General features: G+C 46.9%; 1 protein-coding gene across 1 annotated transcript in view; it reads right to left on the bottom strand.

The window, feature by feature from the left end:
• Positions 1–20,403, bottom strand: part of DMD (dystrophin) — a 2,615,032-nt gene that overhangs the window by 2,099,187 nt on the left and 495,442 nt on the right. Inside the window, exon 3 of the mRNA XM_030202363.1 lies at positions 3,028–3,120. Coding sequence (XP_030058223.1) covers positions 3,028–3,120 — 93 coding nt within the window. The remainder of the gene's footprint in view (positions 1–3,027; positions 3,121–20,403) is intronic.

Raw genomic sequence — 20,403 nt, 5'->3', positions numbered from 1 at the left:
TTCAAGCATGCCGTAGTCACACCCCTCCTTAAAAAGCCATCACTTGACCCTACCTGTCCCTCCAACTACCGCCCCATTTCCCTCCTACCTTTCCTCTCCAAGATACTTGAACGCGCCGTCCACAGCCGTTGCCTCGATTTTCTCTCCTCTCATGCCATTCTCGATCCGCTTCAATCCGGCTTTCGCCCCCTGCACTCGACAGAAACGGCACTATCTAAAGTCTGCAATGACCTACTCCTTGCCAAATCCAAAGGTCACTACTCCATCCTCATCCTCCTCGACCTATCCGCCGCCTTTGACACTGTCAATCATAACTTACTTCTTGACACTCTGTCCTCCTTTGGATTCCAGGGCTCTGTCCTCTCCTGGTTCTCCTCTTACCTCTCCCATCGTACTTCAGAGTACACTCTCAGGTTCGTCCTCCTCCCCTATCCCACTCTCTGTCGGAGTCCCCCAGGGATCTGTCCTTGGACCCCTCCTTTTCTCAATCTACAACCTCTTCCCTGGGCTCCCTAATTTCATCTCATGGCTTCCACTACCATCTCTATGCTGACGACACCCAGCTTTATCTCTCCACACCAGACATCACTGCGGAAACCCAGGCCAAAGTATCGGCCTGCTTATCCGACATTGCTGCATGGATGTCCAATCGCCACCTGAAACTGAACATGGCCAAGACCGAACTTCTTGTCTTCCCCACCCAAACCCACCTCTCCTCTCCCTCCACTCTCTATTTCAGTTGATAACACCCTCATCATCCCCGTCTCATCTGCCCGCAACCTCGGTGTCATCTTCGACTCCTCCCTCTCCTTCTCTGCCATATCCAGCAGATAGCCAAGACCTGTCGCTTCTTCCTCTATAACATTAGCAAAATTCACCCTTTCCTCTCTGAGCACACCACCCGTACTCTCATCCACTCTCTCATTACCTCTTGCCTTGACTACTGCAACCTACTCCTCACTGGCCTCCCACTTAGCCATCTATCCCCCCCTTCAGTCCATTCAGAACTCGGCTGCAAGTCTTATCTTCCGCCTGGACCGATATACTCATATCACCCCTCTCCTCAAGTCACTTCACTGGCTTCTGATCAGGTACCGCATACAGTTCAAGCTTCTCCCTACTAACCTACAAATGCACTCGATCCGCAGCCCCTCCTTACCTATCTACCCTCATCTCCCCTTACGTTCCTACCCGTAACCTCTGCTCTCTAGACAAATCCCTCCTTTCAGTACCTTTCTCCACCACCGCCAACTCCAGGCTCCGTCCCTTTCTGCCTCGCCTCACCTCAAGCGTGGAACAAAGTCCCCGAGCACATACGCCAAGCCCCCTCCCTGCCCATCTCAAATCACTGCTCAAAGCCCACCTCTTCAATGTCGTCTTTGACACCTAACAACCACACCTATACTCAGAAATCTAGACTACACCAACTTGACATTTTGTCCTTTAGATTGTAGCTCACCTGAGCAGGGAAACGTCCTTCTTTGTTAAATTGTACAGCGCTGCGTAACCCTAGTAGCGCTCTAGAAATGTTAAGTACTAGTAGTAGTAGTATGTATTCTATGAGCAAGTTTGAAGAGTGATTTTGAGGCCCTTTTACAAAGTTGCGGGCTTACTGCTCGCTAGAAGGAAAGTACCGCCAGGCTGCCGCAGCAGCCCAGCAGTAGCCCCACCCCCCAGCGAGCACCATTTCCGGCGCTACAAAATATTTGGGGTTCTGCACGGAATGTTGCTACTCTTTGAGATTCTGCATGGAATCTTGTCACTCTTTAGGATTCCGGAATCTTGCTATTCTTTGAGGTTCTACATGGAATGTTGCTACTCTTTGAGATTCTGCATGGAATGTTGTCACTCTTTAGGATTCCGGAATCTTGCTATTCTTTGTGGTTCTACATGGAATGTTGCTACTCTTTGAGATTCTGCATGGAATCTTGTCACTCTTTAGGATTCCGGAATCTTGCTATTCTTTGTGGTTCTACATGGAATGTTGCTACTCTTTGAGATTGCGCCTGGAATCTTGTTAATGGGAGTTGATACACTGCTTTTCTGTGGTTTTTCCAACTACATTCAAAGTGGTTTCCACAGTATATACAGGTACTTCTTTGTACCTGGGGCAATGGAGGGTTAAGTGGACTTGCCCAGAGTGACAAGGAGCTGCAGTGGGAATCAAATCCAGTTCCCCAGGATCAGAGTCCACTGCACTAACCACTAGGCTACTCCTCCATAAAGTAACATAGAACCTAGCAAATGTAAGAATAAGGGTGTAAATTCCTCAGGGGAATTTTAAAACAGAGCGCGCATTTTGAAATGTGCTGGCATGTGTACACGAAAAAAGTCTTGTGTACACGTTTTCTGGAACTGTGCATTTATGAAATTGTTCCAACTCTGCACTTTTAGGTCTTGTGCAAAGTTCTTCTGCTTGCCCCAGTTTATGGTGTGAATCTCTCTTCCATTTCAGAACGTGCAGAGTCGCTTTCATGGCTGTAATGGTCTGACGCGCACATTGTTATCAGCAGACGAATGCACAGTGCGTGTCCGTTAATGCAGCAACGAGATCACGGATAAGGAGAAAACATGGATGTGGGTAAGCCGATGTACGTTATTCCACAGTGATTTAGCATTCGTTTGACAGTTCAAAAGTTATAAATATATTTTTTCCTTTTATGCTAGCAGATAAGCCTGAAAATTACACTTAGAAGTCCTCGTAATGGTAAACAAACATCCATAACAAGGCACGCATCAGAGGATAATAGCTGGAATATGAAACACATCATTAAGGAAACAGCCGAAACCACCCCTGCATTTTAGTCAGCTGTTAATGGAGGCAGATGCGATACAAAAACTAGCATCAATCTTATGAAAATAATATATTTCTTTCAGTATCTTTCATAAATACCTATTATACCTGATTAGAGCATATCTTGGATGTGGAAATGCGAGTGATTAAACCTGCAATCCAAGTTCATTTATGATAGTGCTTGTGGCAGTCTTACTACGATTGTTAGTATATCAGAAAAGCAGATTACATACATGTTTCTGGCCCGTAAGGCCGTCGAGCAGGTCCAGCAGTTTTCTTCCATCGCAAAGGTCATTGAAAAGGTCTTCAATCTGTTGTTTCCCGAACTGAAATGAAATAACGAAATGATTTCCTTAAAAGGACGCTCACACACGTATGGAATTAAAAACAATGAAATGTAACTCAGAGGTTCTTTTATTCAAAATCATTACGCACTGATGTATGCTTAACACTGCAAAATGGGTTAACGCTCTTTGCGGTAACTTCCCTTTTCCATGCTCAAAGTGTGCGGTATTTTTGAAAAATATTTTTTGGAGGGAGTTTCTCATTGGACGAGGAACGGGCACAGAAGCATCATTCAGCTAGCGTGTTCTAACTTGATAATGCAGTCTTAACGCACAAGCAGCTGGCGCCCCCTAAATAACAGGAGATAATGCTCCGTGTTAACTGTTTGCAGGTACCGTACACTAATGACAATATTAGTGGCATAGCTTGTAAGAAAAAAAAATGGATTTTTTTTTTAAAGTGCCGCATTGAATCTGGGCTTAGCGTATGGAATAACTCCTGTTAAGATGCACCACGCCCTTTAATAAAAGGACCCTTTTGTGTAGGTTGGGTAAGTGCAGCGGCGTAACAAGGGCAGGGCGGTGGGGGCGGTCTACCCCGGGTGCACGCTGCTGGGGGAGGTGCAGAGAGTAGCGGACGCGCCTGTCAGCTCCGCTGGTTCCCTGCTCCCTCTGCCCCAGAACAGTTACTTCCTTGTTCTGGGGCAGAGGGAGCAGGGAGCCAGCAGAGCCGAGAGCCGTGCGGCTGCTCCCAGCAGCTAAAACTGCACCCGGGGGGGGGGGGGGGGGGGTGTCATTGCACCAGGGGTGAGTCGGCTGCACCCGGTTGGGGGGGGGGGGTGCGCATCAGTGATGTGCCCTGGGTGGCAGCCGAGCTAAGATCGTCACTGGGTAAGTGGATAAATAGACATTTAGGTCGCCCTGTATAAAACTAGGCAGATGTTTTCTCAAAGGTTTAAGAGTCACTGAGCCTGTTAAAAAACTGTATAGCTTCACGTACATATTTACATATCTGGAACAACACAGCAAAGAAAGAAATGTTCTGCAAATACACTTTCAGACTGTAGCACATCCTCTTAATAAGCCATTGTCAACAAGAATTTCTGGAAAAGACTCCAATCCAGATAAACCCATGCTCTGATGTCAATCTACTACAGTAGTGGTCCCTTGGAGCTCTAGCTATTACAGTCAGGGTGAATGTCCAATTAATCAGTCTGTTTCCAGGAGAAGGAAAAGACACTGATTGGTATAAAGTCTCTTTAGACATTCATCCTTTTTTTAGTTCAGACAGGACAGAGACTCAAACCTACCAAACAGGTCCTGCTCAAATATGGAAACTAACTATGCAAATGAGTTCCCATAAATCCTCAAGCAGTTTCTCACTCCTCCTCTGGTTTCTCTGTTTATTCTCTCAGTTGTACAGTCAGAATGGACCATACAGTGCAACAGTCTTTGAACAGCCCTCCTAATTTCTGTTCGTCTCCCAGGTCTTTACTGACCAACTTTAACCAAGCATTTCTAGTTGGCTCGCTCAGCCCCACCCACAGCATAGCTTCCAATTCAGCATAAGTTTGTGATCCTCCACCCCACTGCTGTGAAAAGGCAACGTTCACCTGGGTTTTATTAAGACAAGTCCATCTCCTTATGCTGTACTACACCAATGCTCCAGAATCTCAATTTCCTCCCCTTCTAGGGGTACCTGGCAATCTCCAGTTGTTTCCAGTCCTAAGTTCAAGATCGGATGCTCCATTTATAGATATGTGTTGTTTTGCTATTTACTTGTCTAAATGTTGCTTAAGGATTCCGATGAAAAGAGAAGACAAAGCACAACACAAGAACAAAGAAAAACAATTGGGGGAGACCAAGGCAAGGCATCTTGAATTGGCCATGTCGCATTTGCCATGCAGGAATCGCTAGCTTGGTTTAGTAAAAGAGGCCAGAAATGTCTCTAATATCTCCCCTCTCCTGCCTTTCTTCCAAAGTATGCATATTGAGATCTTTAAATCTGTCCCCATACGCTTTACGATGAAGACCAACCAGTGGCGTAGCCAAGGGTAGGCTCGGGTGGGCCCAGGACGCCACTACACCCATGGAGGGTGAAGCCCAACGGTGATCCGCCCCGGGTGGCCACCGACCTTGCTACGCCACTGCTGAAGTAACAACTGTTACTGTTGAGAACATTCAGAATGTTCGTGTCATGAGAGAAGTCGGGAAAACAAAGAGTTTTGGAGTCATGGAAACATAGAGGTGAAGATCATCAAAGTTATTTACCTACAGATACCACCCCCCACCCATGGTCATTTAAAAGCTGGAGGCCCTTTTACTAAGCTGTGTAAGCGTCTGCATGTGCCCATAATGCGCCAAAATGGAGTTATCGCCCGACTACCACGTGGCTCCTGTGGTAATTTCATTTTTTTTGGTGCGTGTCCATTAAGTGCGGCTGAAAAATAATTGTTATTTTCGGACATGCGCCAAGTTCAATTGATGCATGTAGGTCATTACCGCCTGGTTACTGCGGTGAGAGTTTACCACTAGCTCAATGGCTGGCGATAAGGGTCGCAGACCCAAAATGGCCACGTGGCCATTTTTATTTTGCCGCACGTCCATTTTCGGCAAAAATTTTAAAAAGGCTTTTTTTTTTACAGGCGCGCAGAAAAATGGATCGGCGTGCGCCCCAAACCCGTGCCTACACTGCCGCAAGCCAGTTTTCAGCGCGCCTTAGTGAAAGGACCCCTTAGTGAATTTGTTAAGCATTCCTTCTGGAGTATAGAGATGAATCAACGAAGATATATAAATCCATCTTAAAATAACTGATTTATAGAAAATATTAATAACAAAACATTATCAGCAACAGTTACTACAAGATAGAGGAGGCAGGGGCAGGGCCGCCGAGAGACTAGGCCGGGCCTGGGGCAAGGCCGCCCCCCCCCCCCCCCCGCTGCCCCACCTCTGCTGCTGCCGTCGCTGCAGTCCGTGGTCTCACCTGCCTACCTCCACGGCTCCAGGACCCCTTCATTCAAAGCGACAGTCACAGATCGTGTCTCTTCTGGCCTTTCCTCCCTGTGTCCCGCCCTTGTCTGATGTAACTTCCGGTTTCCGCGAGGGCAGGACAAAGGGAGGGAAGGCCAGAAGAGAGGTGATCTGCAACTGCCGCTTTGAATGAAGGGGCCCTGGAGCCATGGAGGCAGGCAGGTGAGACCGGGGACTGCAGCGCCGGTGGCCTAACCCCGGCGCCGAGCGCCCCCTTGGATGCCCGGGGAATTTTGCCCCCCTGCCCCCCCTGTCGGCGGCCCTGGGCAGGGGGATGGTGCAGCGAAAGGTGATTGTATCTCATGTGCTATGCAACTTATTTACACTGAGCACCGTAATATTTTAAAATAATAAATGAAATAGATTTTAGAAGTTAACGTAGATTTAGACAACTGCAACAATCATCCCCTGAGCATAGCTACATGTATGCACCTAACGGCATCACACATACCTTACATAAGTACATAAGTATTGCCATAGTGGGAAAGACCAAAGGTCCATGAAGCCCAGCATCCTGTTTCCAACAGTGGCCAATCCAGGTCACAAATACCTGGCAAGATCCCAAAAAAGTACAAAACAGTCTATGCTGCTTATCCCAGAAATAGTGGATTTTCCCCAAGTCCAATTTAATAATGGTCTATGGACTTTTCCTTGCCGGGTATTTGTGACCTGGATTGGCCACTGTTGGAAACAGGATGCTAGGCTTGATGGACCGTTGGTCTTTCTCAGTATGGCAATACTTATGTACTTATGAAGCCGTCCAAATATTTTTTTACACTCTGCTAAGCTAACCACCTTTACCACATTCTCTGACAACGAATTCCAGAGTTTAATTACACGTTGAGTGAAGAAAAATTTTCTGCAATTCATTTTTAATTTACTACTTTGTAGCTTCATCACATGCCTCCTAGTCCTAGTATTTTATTTTTGCCACACGTCCATTTTCGGCTAAAAAGAAAAGACCTTTTTTGCAAGGTGCGCTGAAAAATGGACCTGCACGTGTCCAATACACGTGTCTACATCAGCGCAGGCCACTTTTCGGCACATCTTAGTAAAAGCATCCCTTAATAATGCCCTGTTGCTGGATCTTAAGATGGAGTTAATATCCCAATGTTCAGAAATATGTTCAGATTCATGCACAGGTGAACATTTCACAGGAGCATACATGGGACGCCTTTAAGAAAACCATTAGAGGGTGTGTCCTTGCCTACTGAACTCGAATAAATAAATAAAACTCTGAATGCTGAGCTGGAGGCATTAGATGAGAAACTTACATCTCCAGAAACACAGCTTATAACAAATTGGCATAATGACACACTAAACCAGTGTCGGAAAATTAGTTCCACTATAATGAGATTTTGAGCCGGAGAAAACAAGAAAAGATTTATTCACCCAACAAGCAACCCATTATGCTGGCTCTAATAAAGCAGGTAGAGTACTGGAAACCTATTTAAAAGAGAGAAAAGATCTCTGTGATAAGGAGGCGGGAGGGAGGATGCACATCAAACATGAGGATACATCTTAACAGTTCTTAAAGTTTTATCAAGGGCTGAGGGACCTGCTTCCTTAGGTCAGGATGACAAATGTTTGCAAGCTATACAGGGATCGAAACAGTCAGAATCTACGGAACAAAGCCTTGACGGCTCGCCCACTGGTGCGAAGATATAGCTACGGGCCTTAATGTCGATGCACAATGGGAAAACACCTGGGGGGGATGGGTTTAGACTTCAATTCTGTAACGCCTTTTAAGGGGAGATTTTGGTTCCAGAATTGCTCTCAGTGCTATCTGCTGGTACGATTAATGAGACCATAGCTGAAGCTCTTACGATCGGCCTGGCTAAACATGGCAGGGATCACAATGCTGTTGCCAATTATCACCCCGTATCGCTTATAAATATTGATGGGAAGATACTAGCAAAACGTTCAGTGCTCAGACCGGCTAAAGTTCTTCCTAGCATCAATAATATGGATCAAACTGGTTTTGTTGCTAATAGAGACTCATAAGTACATAAGTAATGCCACACTGGGAAAAGACCAAGGGTCCATCGAGCCCAGCATCCTAAAGCGGCTAGGGCTCTTCAGCTTGGAGAAAAGACAGTTGAGGGGAGATATGATAGAGGTCTATGAAATAATGAGTGGAGTGGAATGGGTAGACGTCAATAGCTTGTTTACCTCTTTCGAAAAATATGGACTAGGAGGCATGCAATGAAGCTAGAAAGTACATAAGTCCATAAGTAATGCCACACTGGGAAAAGAGCAAGGGTCCATCAAGCCCAGTATCCTGTCCACAACAGCGGCCAATCCAGGCCAAGGGCACCTGGCAAGCTTCCCAAACGTACAAACATTCTATACATGCTATTCCTGGAATTGTGGATTTTTCCCAAGTCCATTTAGTAGTGGTTTATGGACTTGTCCTTTAGGAAACCGTCTATCCCCTTTTTAAACTCTGCCAAGCTAACCGCCTTCACCACGTTCTCCTCAAATAACAGGTAATCTAGGTATATATCACATACAGGTGGCCAAACAGCTTGATGTAGCAGAAAAGCAGACCTATGTGATTAAAAAAAAAACCAATTATTCAATGCAGATATATAAAATCAGCATAGAACTTTCCTGTAACCGCCTAACATGGCCATGTTTCACACTCTCAAGGGCTGTGTCAGGGGCTTAACATGAAACCAGCAGAAACAGTCCAATGTTTTCCCTGGCTGGTTAGTACAGTGTAGCACAAGGAATAAAGCTGCCAAGAAGCCCCTGATGCAGCTCTTGACAGGGCGAAACACGGCCAAGTTGGGCAGTTAGAGGAAAGTTATATGTTGATTTTATATAATTTGCATTGAATACATGTTTTTTTTTGAGGGGGGATGGGTTGGGGAGAGGTGGTAGGACGAAGGAAGGGCTTGTTTGGAGGTTGGGAGAGGGATCAGGGTTTCTTTAAAGGTAAAGAACAGTTATGCAGGTGCTAGATCTGCATAGTTCAGCGGGTGGAATTAGGACAGCTCAAAAGCTACTACTAATAGTCATTTCTATAGCGCTAGTAGACATACGCAATGCTATTCACATTTTATGCAGGTACTTTCTCTGTCCCTAGAGGGCTCACAATCTAAGATTTTGTACTTGGGGCAATGCAGGGTTAAGTGACTTGCCCAAGGTCACAAGGAGCAGAAGTACAATGGACCGTAACTTAACACTAGAGAGCCAAGTTGCATCCACAACAAACCTAATACAACCAACCTCTTCAAAAGGGCCCACCCTACTGATCCAACGTAAATCCCCACATCCTACTACTACTATTTAACATTTCTAAAGCGCTACTAGGGTTACGCAGCGCTGTACAGTTTAACATAGAAGGACAGTCCCTGCTCAAAGGAGCTTACAATCTAAAGGACAATAAACAACCCCCCTCCATTTGACTCTAGTGCAACCGGGAAAACACCTACCTTATTCAAACACAACATAACCTTGTACCTGCTCTCTACCGGATTGGCAAACGCCTTTACGGTACTGTGTAAGCCACATTGAGCCTGCAAATAGGTGGGAAAGTGTAGGGTACAAATGCAACAAATAAATACAACTTATTTTATTTATTTATTTACTAGCCGTTGAGCCCGTTAAAACGGGCTACTATTGGAATGGGGGTTTTCCAAGGCCCCCCCCCGACGAGGTCGCCGCTGCCCCCCCCCCCCCCGAGGTCACCGCTACCGGTACCCCCCCCCCCCAGAGTTGCCGCCGCCGCCACCCCTCTACCCGGCCCGGGCCCTCTGTTCGCTATTAATTCAACTTACATCGCCGCAGCACACAGATCAGCTGAGTTCCCGTCGGCCTGGCCTTCCTTCTCTGCCTGTGTCCCGCCCTCGTGTGATGTACCGTCGACGAGGGCGGGACACAGGCAGGGAAGGAAGGCCGACTGGAGCTCAGCTGATCTGCGTGCTGCGGCGATGTAAGTTGAATTAATTGCGATCAGAGGGCCCGGGCCGGGTGGGGGGGGGGGGGGGTGTTACCAGTGGCGGCGATCTCGAGGGGTGGAGCGCAGTTTCTCTCTCTGTCCCGCCCCCGTCATCACGTATTGACGCGGGGGCGGTACAGAGAGGGAAGCCTCTACTGCGCATTTGTGAGTGAGTTCGGTCACTCGCCGTTTATATATTTGATTACATTTGTATCCCACCTATTTGTAGGCTCAATGTGGCTTACAACATACACAACAAACTATTAAGAGAGCATATAAACGTGGTAAATATGCGCATCAGTGCTGGTTGAATACACCGAAAAACAGAGAGAGGGATCAAGGTGAAAAAATTAATTGTACACTTCCATTCTATAAACAGACAGGGATGATTCAAAGTATACTATTCAAACACTGGTCTATTTTATCTTTGCGTCCGGCATTGCAAAATAAGCCACGGTTTTCATGCACTCGTGATAGAAATGTTGGCGAGATATTATCCAGGAAGAAATTAACAAGTCAGTGTAAATATGGGATGTCTGGTGGGCATATGCAATGCAACTCTTGTGTTTATTGTAGGCACGCTTTGTGCACTGACCGTGTGTGGGTTCAATCGATTGCTAGATAATACTATTTAAAAACGAAAACTGATGGTAACTCTCACAATCAGACTTATTTTCGAAAAGTGATCGCCGGTGATCTTCCGACATAAATCGGGAGATGGCCGGCGATCTCTCAAAAGCGGCGAAATCGGTATAATCGAAAGCGGCTTTTTTTACAACATTGCCGCTTTCCCGTCGCCGCACCGGCAAAAGTTCAAGGGGGCGTGTCGGCGGCGTAGCGAAGGCGGGACATGGGCGGGCATGGGCGTGGCTACCAGATGGCCAGCTTTCGCGGATAATGGGAAAAAAAAGCGGCGTTAAGCAGTATTTCGCCGGGTTTACTTGGTCCTTTTATTTTCATGACCAAGCCTCAAAAAGGTGCCCCAACTGACCAGATGACCACCGGAGAGAATGGGGGATCACCTCCCTGTAGTCCCCCAAATGGTCACCAAAACTCTCCCACACTAAAAAACTAAAACTAAAAACCTTTTTTGCCAGCCTCAAATGTCATACCCAGCTCCCTGACAGCAGTATGCAAGTCCCTGGAGCAGTTTTTAATGGGTGCAGTGCACTTCAGGCAGGCAGACCCAGGTCCATCCCCCCCCCCTACCTGTTACACTTGTGATGCTAAGTGTTGAGCCCTCCAAATCCCCCTAAAACCCACTGTACTCACGTGTAGGTGCCCCCCTTCACCCATAAGGGCTATGTTAATGGTGTAGAGTTGTGGGGAGTGGGTTTGGGGGGGGATTTGGGGGGGCTCAGCACACAAGGTAAAGGAGCTATGCACCTGAGAGCTATTTGTGTATTTTTTTAAACATTTTTAGAAGTGCCCTCTAGGGTGCCCGGTTGCTGTCCTGGCATGTCAGGGGGACCAGTGCACTACAAATGCTGGCTCCTCCCATGACCAAATGCCTTGGATTTTGTCAGGTTTGAGATGGCCGGCATTTTTTTCCATTATCGCTGAAAAACAAACCCGGCGATCTCAAACCCGGCGAACTCTGGCATTTGGCCGGGCTAAACCGTATTATTGAAAAAAAAAAGATGGCCGACCATCTTTTTCGATAATACGGTTCCGGCCAGCTGTTGCGCCGCCGCCAAAATAGATCGCCGGCGACGTTCGATTATGCCCCTCACTGTGATGTATGGTATATGTTGTCCGTGCCAATTGTGGTACATTGGTGAGACCACTCGCAAGATTAAAATGCGTGTTGCGCAACATCTCAGCAATATTAGGTGTAAGAAATTTGACACTCCGCTTGCTAGCCATTGGATAAAGTTTAATCATCAGGTTGAGGAGTTGAAATTTGTTGTACTGTTCCAACTACAGGGTCAAGTGGGCAATCCTGAGCGGGAATTAGTCCGCAGAGAACAGCGGATGATATATAATTGGGGTACTGTGGAACCACATGGTTTAAACAAGGAAGTGGATTGGTCTCTATTAATAGCAATATAAAAGAGGGTATGAGGTATACGGGGAATCATTAAGATTCACGTAGCTGGTGGAACCGGATACAGAGGAAATCCTGTGTGAACCAGGTGCTCTTATGGGGCTGTTAAAGGTAGTGTTAAAGCACCATATTTTGTGTAGATATTGTGGAGTGGTTGTATATGAATGTGAGTAACGGTTAATGTAATTTGTGAAAGGTCTCCTGATGAAGAAATAATGAAACACGGCCTGTGTTGAGACCAGATTGATGATTGGATGGTGAATGAAAGGAACAAGTCAACGCTTACAGATCTCCGTATAGGAATTGGAAGCGGGGCTGGTGTTTGGGTGGTGGGGCTAGTCCTGGGCAAGACTTCTACGGTCTGTGTCCTGAAAATGGCAGATACAAATCAAGGTAAGGTATACACAAGAAGTAGCACATATGAGTTTATCTTGTTGGGCAGACTAGATGGACCATGCAGGTCTTCTTCTGCCGTCATCTACTATGTTACTATGTAAGATTTCACATCTAACAGTGGTCGAGATTGAGACCGCAGCGGAACTTTTATTCACTCATTTGTTGTACATCGATTCTTCACTTGTGAACGCTGTGCTTGTCACCTACTGAACCTTTTTACAAACTGGATAGTGGATTACCAGGACATATTTGTGTTGAGCTACTGTGGAGTGTTTGCTCCATAACGGACTAACTTTGGATGTTAGCATCCTGGGACAATCCTACACAGTTGAGGTAGATGAATTGTTGTTTAAGGACTGTACGGAGTGAGATATGTGAGATCTTATGTGGTTGAACGGGGATATTATTTAATAAATACTTTAAGAAGAAAGTAGTGTGAAGTGTTTAGAATATATATAATTAGTGAATTTTGTGAGTACTCGACATATATATGGACAGACATCCAGTTCTCAACATTATTTGCCCCTGATGCAGAACTATTATCTTATATATTGGTCTGCATTACAAGCGTCTACATTTAAGATGCACCGTATAGAATTGCCCTTAATATTGGAGTGGAGGAGTAGCCTAGTGGTTAGTGAAGCGGACTCTGATTCTGGGGAACTGGGTTCGATTCCCACTGCAGCTCCTTGGGACTCTGGGCAAGTCACTTAACCCTCCATTGCCCCTGGTGCAAAATAAGTACCTGACTATATGTAAACCGCTTTGAATGTAGTTGCAAAAACCTCAGAAAGGCAGTATATCAAGTCCCATTTCCCTTTCCCTATTTGAGATTCTACATGGAATGTTCAAACCAGTGGCGTAGCAAGGAGGGCTGCCACCCGGGGTGCTTCGCCGTTGCACCCCCTCCAGGTGCAGCACAATGACACCCCCCCTCGGCGCATCAACACCCCCCCCACCCTCCTCAGCTCCCTCCAACCAGCTCCCGCACCCTACCTTTAAAGAAGTTTCGGAAGCCGTGGAGAGGCGAAGCGCAGCACCTCGCACCTGCATGTAAAAGAAGCGTGGATCCTCATTGGGCCTTCCCTCACGCTATCTGGTCTCGCCCTTGCGGAAATAGGAAGTTGCGTCAGCGGAAGGCGGGACAGACAGCGTGAGGGAAGGCCTGATGAGGATCCACGCTTCTTTTACATGCAGGCACGAGGCGCTGTGCCTCGCCTCTTCACGGCTTCCGAAATTTCTTTAAAGGTAGGATGTGGGAGCTGGTTGGAGCCGGAGGGAGCTGAGGAGGGTAGGCACTGGTCGGGGGGGGGGGGTGTTGATGCGCCGAGGGGTTGGTGTCATCGTGCTGCACCCGGGGGTGGAGCTGGCAGGCAGAACCCCCCCCCCCCCAAGCTGACAGCCGGGGCGGACCGCCCCTCCCGCCCCCCCCCCTTGCTACGCCACTGGTTGAAACTATTTGTAGATTCTACATGGAATGTTGCTACTATTTGAGATTCTACATGGAATGTTGCTACTATTGAGATTCTGGTGCGACTATTTGAGATTCTACATGGAATGTTGCTATTATTGAGATTCTGTTGCTACTATTGGAGATTCTAGGTGGAATGTTGCTACTTTTGGGATTCTGTTGCTACTATTTGAGGTTCTACATGGAATGTTGCTACTATTGAGATTCTACATGGAATGGTGCTATTCCACTAGCAACATTCCATGTAGAAGCCTGCCCTTGCAGATCAGCAACGCGGCCGCGCAGGTTTCTATTTGTGTGAGTCTGACATCCTGCAGGACGTCAGACTCACAGAAACAGAAGCCTGCGTGGCCGCATTGGTGATCTGCAAGGGCAGGCTTCTACATGGAATGTTGCTAGTGGAGGAGTAGCCTAGTGGTTAGTGCAGTGGACTTTGATCCTGGGGAACTGAGTTCAATTCCCACTGCAGCTCCTTGTGACTCTGGGCAAGTCACTTAACCCTCCATTGCCCCTGGTACAAAATAAGTACCTGAATATATGTAAACCGCTTTGAATGTAGTTGCAAAATACCACAGAAAGGCAGTATATCAAGTCCCATTTCCCTTTCCCCCTTTCCCTTATGACATCACAATATCAGAAGTGAGCCAAGTATCGGGCAATCAAGCCATTGTGACATCACTGATGAGGTTGGCTCTTATTGGTGGAATGAGTGGAGGAGTAGCCTAGTGGTTAGTGCAGTGGACTTTGATCCTGGGGAACTGGTTGCAATTCCCACTGCAGCTCCTTGTGACTCTGGGCAAGTCACTTAACCCTCCATTGCCCCTGGTACAAAATAAGTACCTGAATATATGTAAACCACTTTGAAAGTAGTTGCAAAAACCTCAGAAAGGCGGTAAATATCAAGTCCCATTTCCCCCTTAATATGTCATATCCTTTTGTTGTCTTTTTCATGCCGCCACACAGGACCGGAAGGTGCTATTAGCGCAGGTCACGTTCACTTCTCAGGAAAACACAGCGCCGATATCCCTGGTTTAATTGAATAACAGAGAATCACCATCTGGCTGAACTGACCTGCGACAGCTCTGCAAAGCTAGCTTAAAAAAACCAAGAAATAATTAATAGCGCCGAGGCCTGCACCTCCTCGCTGCAGTCAAGTGTTATATAATGTGTATTTCTTGTCTCGACACACACGTTAGGTTGTTCGCTCAGTTTTCCCAACTTGTTATAAATAATAAAAAGCAACGCTGGTAAGAGTCCTTGTCTCAGTTCTTGCTGGGATATATTAGCACAGTATATTACCGACAACAATAAACCAGAAGCCGGTTGCTCGACTATAGCTTTTTACTCTAGGACAGCAGGGCTCATTTAGGGCTTCTTTTCCTAAGATGCAGCAAAACCTGGCATTAGTACACCCTTACGCAGGTTTTTCCCAAGTGCTGAGGCCATTTTTACTGCAGTAGTAAAATAGACAATGTTCCATTTTTTTGAATTACTGGGCCATGTGCTAACGTTGCCATTGGCACATGACCACTGAAAAAAAATGATAAAAGGGATGGAACAACTTCCCTGTCAGGAAAGGTTAAAGCAGTTAGGGCTCTTACAGGTTTATAAAATACTGTGTGGCGTGGAACAGGGAGATGTGAATCGCTTGTTTACTCTTGCAAAAAAAATGCTAGGACTAGGAGGCATGCAAAGAGGCTACTAAGTAGGACATTTAAAACAACTCATACAAAATATTTCTTCACTCAGCAAGTAATTAAACTCTGGAATTTATTGCCAGAGAATGTAGTAAAATCAGTTAGCTTAGCAGGGTTTAAAAGTCCATAAGCCATTATTTATTTATTTGTTGCATTTGTATCCCACATTTTCCCACCTATTTGCAGGCTCAACGTGGCTTACGTTGTTCCGTAGCGGCGATCGCCATTTCCGGAATGAGAAATACGAAGTGCTATTGCATTAAAGTTCATAGTGAGAGTAGATTAAGCAATCAAGTATAGAGTATTATTAAGATGGACTTGGGAAAATGCACTGCTAATTTCTAGGATAAGCAGCATAAAAATCTGTTTTGCTGTTCTGGGATCTTGCCAGGTACTTGTGACCTGGATTGGCCACTGTTGGAAACAGGATACTGGGCTTGATGGACCTTCAGTTTGTACCAGTATGACAATGCTTATGTTCTTATGTACTATCTTTTGCTGCAGACGGTAATGTGGATGCACTAACTGATTAGCCGAGGAATGCCCATTCTCTGCCCCTTGACTCTCCCAACTAAAATTTTTAAATATTTTTTTAGCAAGCAGGCAATACGCTGATTTGTAACATATCACAGGAAGCCTGAGTACATCCTGTGGTAAGCCATTTTAAGCTGCGGTAAGCGCACGCTAGCCTTTACCGCAGCTTAGTAAAAGACAGTGGCATAGGAAGGGCGGGGCGGTGGGGGCGGTCCGCCCCAGCTGCACACTGCTGGAGGGTGCAGAGAGCAGCCGTGCGCCTGTCTGCTCCGCTGGTTCTCTGCTCCCTCTGCCCAGGAACAGGTTACTTCCTCTTCTGGGGCAGAGGGAGCAGGGAGCCAGTGGAGCCGACAGGCGTGCGGCTGCTCTCTGCACCCTCCAGCAGCCAAGAATGCACCCCAGGGGGGGGCTTGATGCTCCGGGGGGGGGGGGGTGTCATTGCGCCAGGGAGGGGGGGGGGGTGTTGTGCTGCACCCTGGGGGGATGGACGCCGCTACACCCGGGGGGGGGGGGGGGTGCACGGTGGTGATCTGCCCCGGGTGGCAGCCGACCTAAGATCGCCACTGGTAAAAGGGCCCCTTAGTGGTCAACAATTCTCAGTAAGAGAGGCGCATCCGACAGAAAACAGTCTCTTCCCGCTCAGACCTGTAACACGATGCAGACTAGCAAATTTTTCTATCAAGACTGTACAACGTTGCCAAGCTCAATATTCAAATAACCTCAGTGTACGGCACTGCCAAATTCTGTTCAGTAGTCTATCTTGTCCTTGGATTAATCAACAGAAAAGCTGCCAGGATGATTTCCGCCAGGGCGGCGTTAACAAATAAATGAAACACCACCATCGTGGTACATCCGAGTTCGCAATTAACCTTGTGAAATGAGTTTCAACTGCGCTGCAAGTATTTTGGAGACAAATTGAAATGCGTTTTCATCTCTTTTGAGAAATGCCTTGGAGATAATACGCATATCCCTTGCATATTATTTTTTAAGGGGTCCTTTTACCAAGCTGCGGCGAAAGGGGGCCTGCGCTAGTGTGAGCGCATCTTTTTGACGCGTGCTGAGGCCCCCTTTTACCGCAGCGGATAAAAAGTAATAAGTGGCCGTGCGGCAAATGAAGCACTTGCCACGCGGCCATTCCAGGGGTAGCACTTGCCGCCACAGGGCTCCCACACTAGCCTGGCGGTAATCGGACAGCGCAAGGCACTGCCCAGTTACCAACAGATAAACACTGGTGTTCCAAAAATGGCAGAAGCTTGGGGGTGGGAACTATTTGCAGGGCTGCTGCAGTAGCCCAGTGGTACGTCCAGTTTAGCGAGCGGTAAGCCCGCATCGGGCTTATTGGTGCTTAGTAAAAGACCCGCTAGGTATTCTGATCCATTATTTTATTTATTTATTTGTTACATTTGTATCCGCCAAACAGAGAGGGTAACCAGCATACATAAAAAGTACACAAACAAAAAAGCAACACTGGGCCTTCAAGACTGAGTCAGCAGGAGTGTTTTATTAGTGAATGACCCGACACGGGCCGTGTTTCAGTGTAAAGCAACGCCTGCCTCAGGGGTCAGGGTTTGGGCATAAATTATGTGAAGTATATATGTATCCAATGCCTCCGAGATTAAACGGAGAGAATCTTTAAAGCCAAGAGAGCCTGTCACAACGGACAGCAGCGATTGAAAAGAAACCACCTGTTTTAGTCTCCTGTTTTGTCCAAACCCTCACCCCTGAGGCAGGCGTTGCTTTACGCCGAAACACGGCCCGTGTCGGGTCATTCACTAATAAAACACTCCTGTTGTCTCAGTCTTGAAGGCCCAGTGTTGCTTTTTTGTTTGGTTACATTTGTATCCCACATTTTCCTATCTATTTGCAGGCTCAATGTGGCTTACATAATACCGTAAAGGCGATCGCCAAGTCCGGTATGGAAACGAATACAATTTGATATTAGGGTCGGGTCAGGATAGTATCTTCAGGTACATAGGGATAGACAATAGGAAGAAATATATGATGTACAGTACAATCTATGGGTTTTTTTTTTTTTTGCTACATTTGTACCCTGCGCTTTCCCACTCATGGCAGACTCAATGCGACTTACATGGGGCAATGGAGGGTTAAGTGACTTGCCCAGAGTCACAAGGAGCTGCCTGTGCCTGAAGTGGGAATCCAACTCAGTTCCTCAGTTCCCCAGGACCAAAGTCCACCACCCTAACCACTAGGCCACTCCTCCACTGTTGCTACTATTTGAGATTCTACATGGAATGTTGCTATTCAACTAGCAACATTCCATGTAGAAGTCGGCCCTTGCGGATCACCAATGTGGCCGCGCAGGCTTCTGCTTCTGTGAGTCTGACGTCCTGGACGTCAGACTCACAGAAACAGAAGCCTGCGCAGCCTTCTACATGGAATGTTGCTAGTGGAATAGCAACATTCCATGCAGAATCTCCAATAGTAGCAACATTCCATGTAGAATCTCCAATAGTATCTATTTTATTTTTGTTACATTTGTACCCCGCGCTTTCCCACTCACGGCAGGCTCAATGCGGCTTACATGGGGCAATGGAGGGTTAAGTGACTTGCCCAGAGTCACAAGGAGCTGCCTATGCCTGAAGTGGGAATCAAACTCAGTTCCTCAGTTCCTCAGGACCAAAGTCCACCACCCTAACCACTAGGCCACTCTGTGCCTATGTAGGAGAAGTTGGATGCATAGGTTAACTTGTATCTGAGTCCTTTGCAGCTTGGGTAAAACCAGAGTACCAGGTATACCTCAAGAGTGTACACAGTTATCTGAAGAAAGAAAATGACGATGACGATGAAAGGATGTTCCTTAGAAAGAGCTGTAGCAGAGGGAAGGGCAGGTCTCCAATAACCAGATAAAGCTAGACAGAGAGAGGAGGCTTGGAGAACTTCTTCAGGCAGAGAGGGACAGTGCTGCTGAATCATCCCGAAATGTAGGTCACCAGATCAATGGAGAAGCACCAAGATGCAGTCAACCGGGGAGCTGGCACCACTGGGGACTAGTAGGTGCTTCATGCAGACTCCTGAATTAGACAGCACTCTGGTGTGCCCAGATCTCATCGCAACCCACCACACCAAGGAGTGTCTGTTCCTGCAAAATCTGCAGACCTGATGACTGTGCCAGTTTTGTCCACCACAAAATTAGCACAGCCAGCTGGTGTGTAAATTTTGATAATACTTGTTGTGCCAACTGGCACAAAACACTCCTTGTTGGCCAGCACAAGACACAAATGCTTTACAGTGTTAGGCATTCCATGCAAAGACAGTTGTGTTGTTATCGCTCGTTACCATTATAAAGATAACACTGCTCTGAAAATACCTATGAGAATATTTTTTATTTTTGTATCAAAGGAAAAAATCCAAGAAGCTTTTTTATTTTTTTTGACACAGATAGGAAATTTAATTAACTTTCTCAATTTCAAAGCACATATAAACTCTTAAAATGTATAATGCATGACAGTTGTAATACAGGGGCATAGGCAGAACTCAGCGGGAGGGGGGTCCAGAGCCTGAGATGAAGGGGCACATTTTAGCCCCCCTGGCGCCGCCCCCCCCCCCCCCCCATGGCCTACGTGCAGGACTCAGGAGTCAAGACTCACAGACACAGATCAGCGAACGTGCCAGAGATCAGCACTGAAGAGGACTTTGGCTGGCAGGGGTTTGGGTCCCCCGCCAGCAATGGTACCTGGTGGCGGTGGGGGAGGGTTGGTGGTGGTGGGAGGGGAGGTCGAAGGTGGCGGTGGGAGGGTCATTGGCAGGGGGCCAGGGCTAAATCTGTGGGGGCCCATGCCCCCGTGGCCCCACCTAGCTACGCCCCTGTTTTAAAGTATCTCTTTGCTAAAAAAAATGGATCTTCATTCTCGTTTACAGCAATGGAGACAAAAACTCACAGTAACACCTTTTTCAGGTACATCAGAAGCAGAAAGCCTATGAGAGAATCTGTAGGACTGTTAGATTATGAAAGAGAAAAGGGGGCACTCAGGGAGGACAAGGCCATAGCAGAGAGATTACTACTACTATAGCATTTCTATAGCGCTACAAGGCGTACGCAGCGCTGCACAAACATAGAAGAAAGACAGTCCCTGCTCAAAGAGCTTACAATCTAATAGACAAAAAATAAAGTAAGCAAATCAAATCAATTAATGTGTACAGGAAGGAGGAGAGGAGGGTAGGTGGAGGCGAGTGGTTACAAGTG

Source organism: Microcaecilia unicolor, chromosome 4 (genome assembly GCF_901765095.1).
Source record: "Microcaecilia unicolor chromosome 4, aMicUni1.1, whole genome shotgun sequence".
NCBI lineage: Eukaryota > Metazoa > Chordata > Amphibia > Gymnophiona > Siphonopidae > Microcaecilia > Microcaecilia unicolor.
This window is presented reverse-complemented; position numbering and strand designations above follow the sequence as displayed.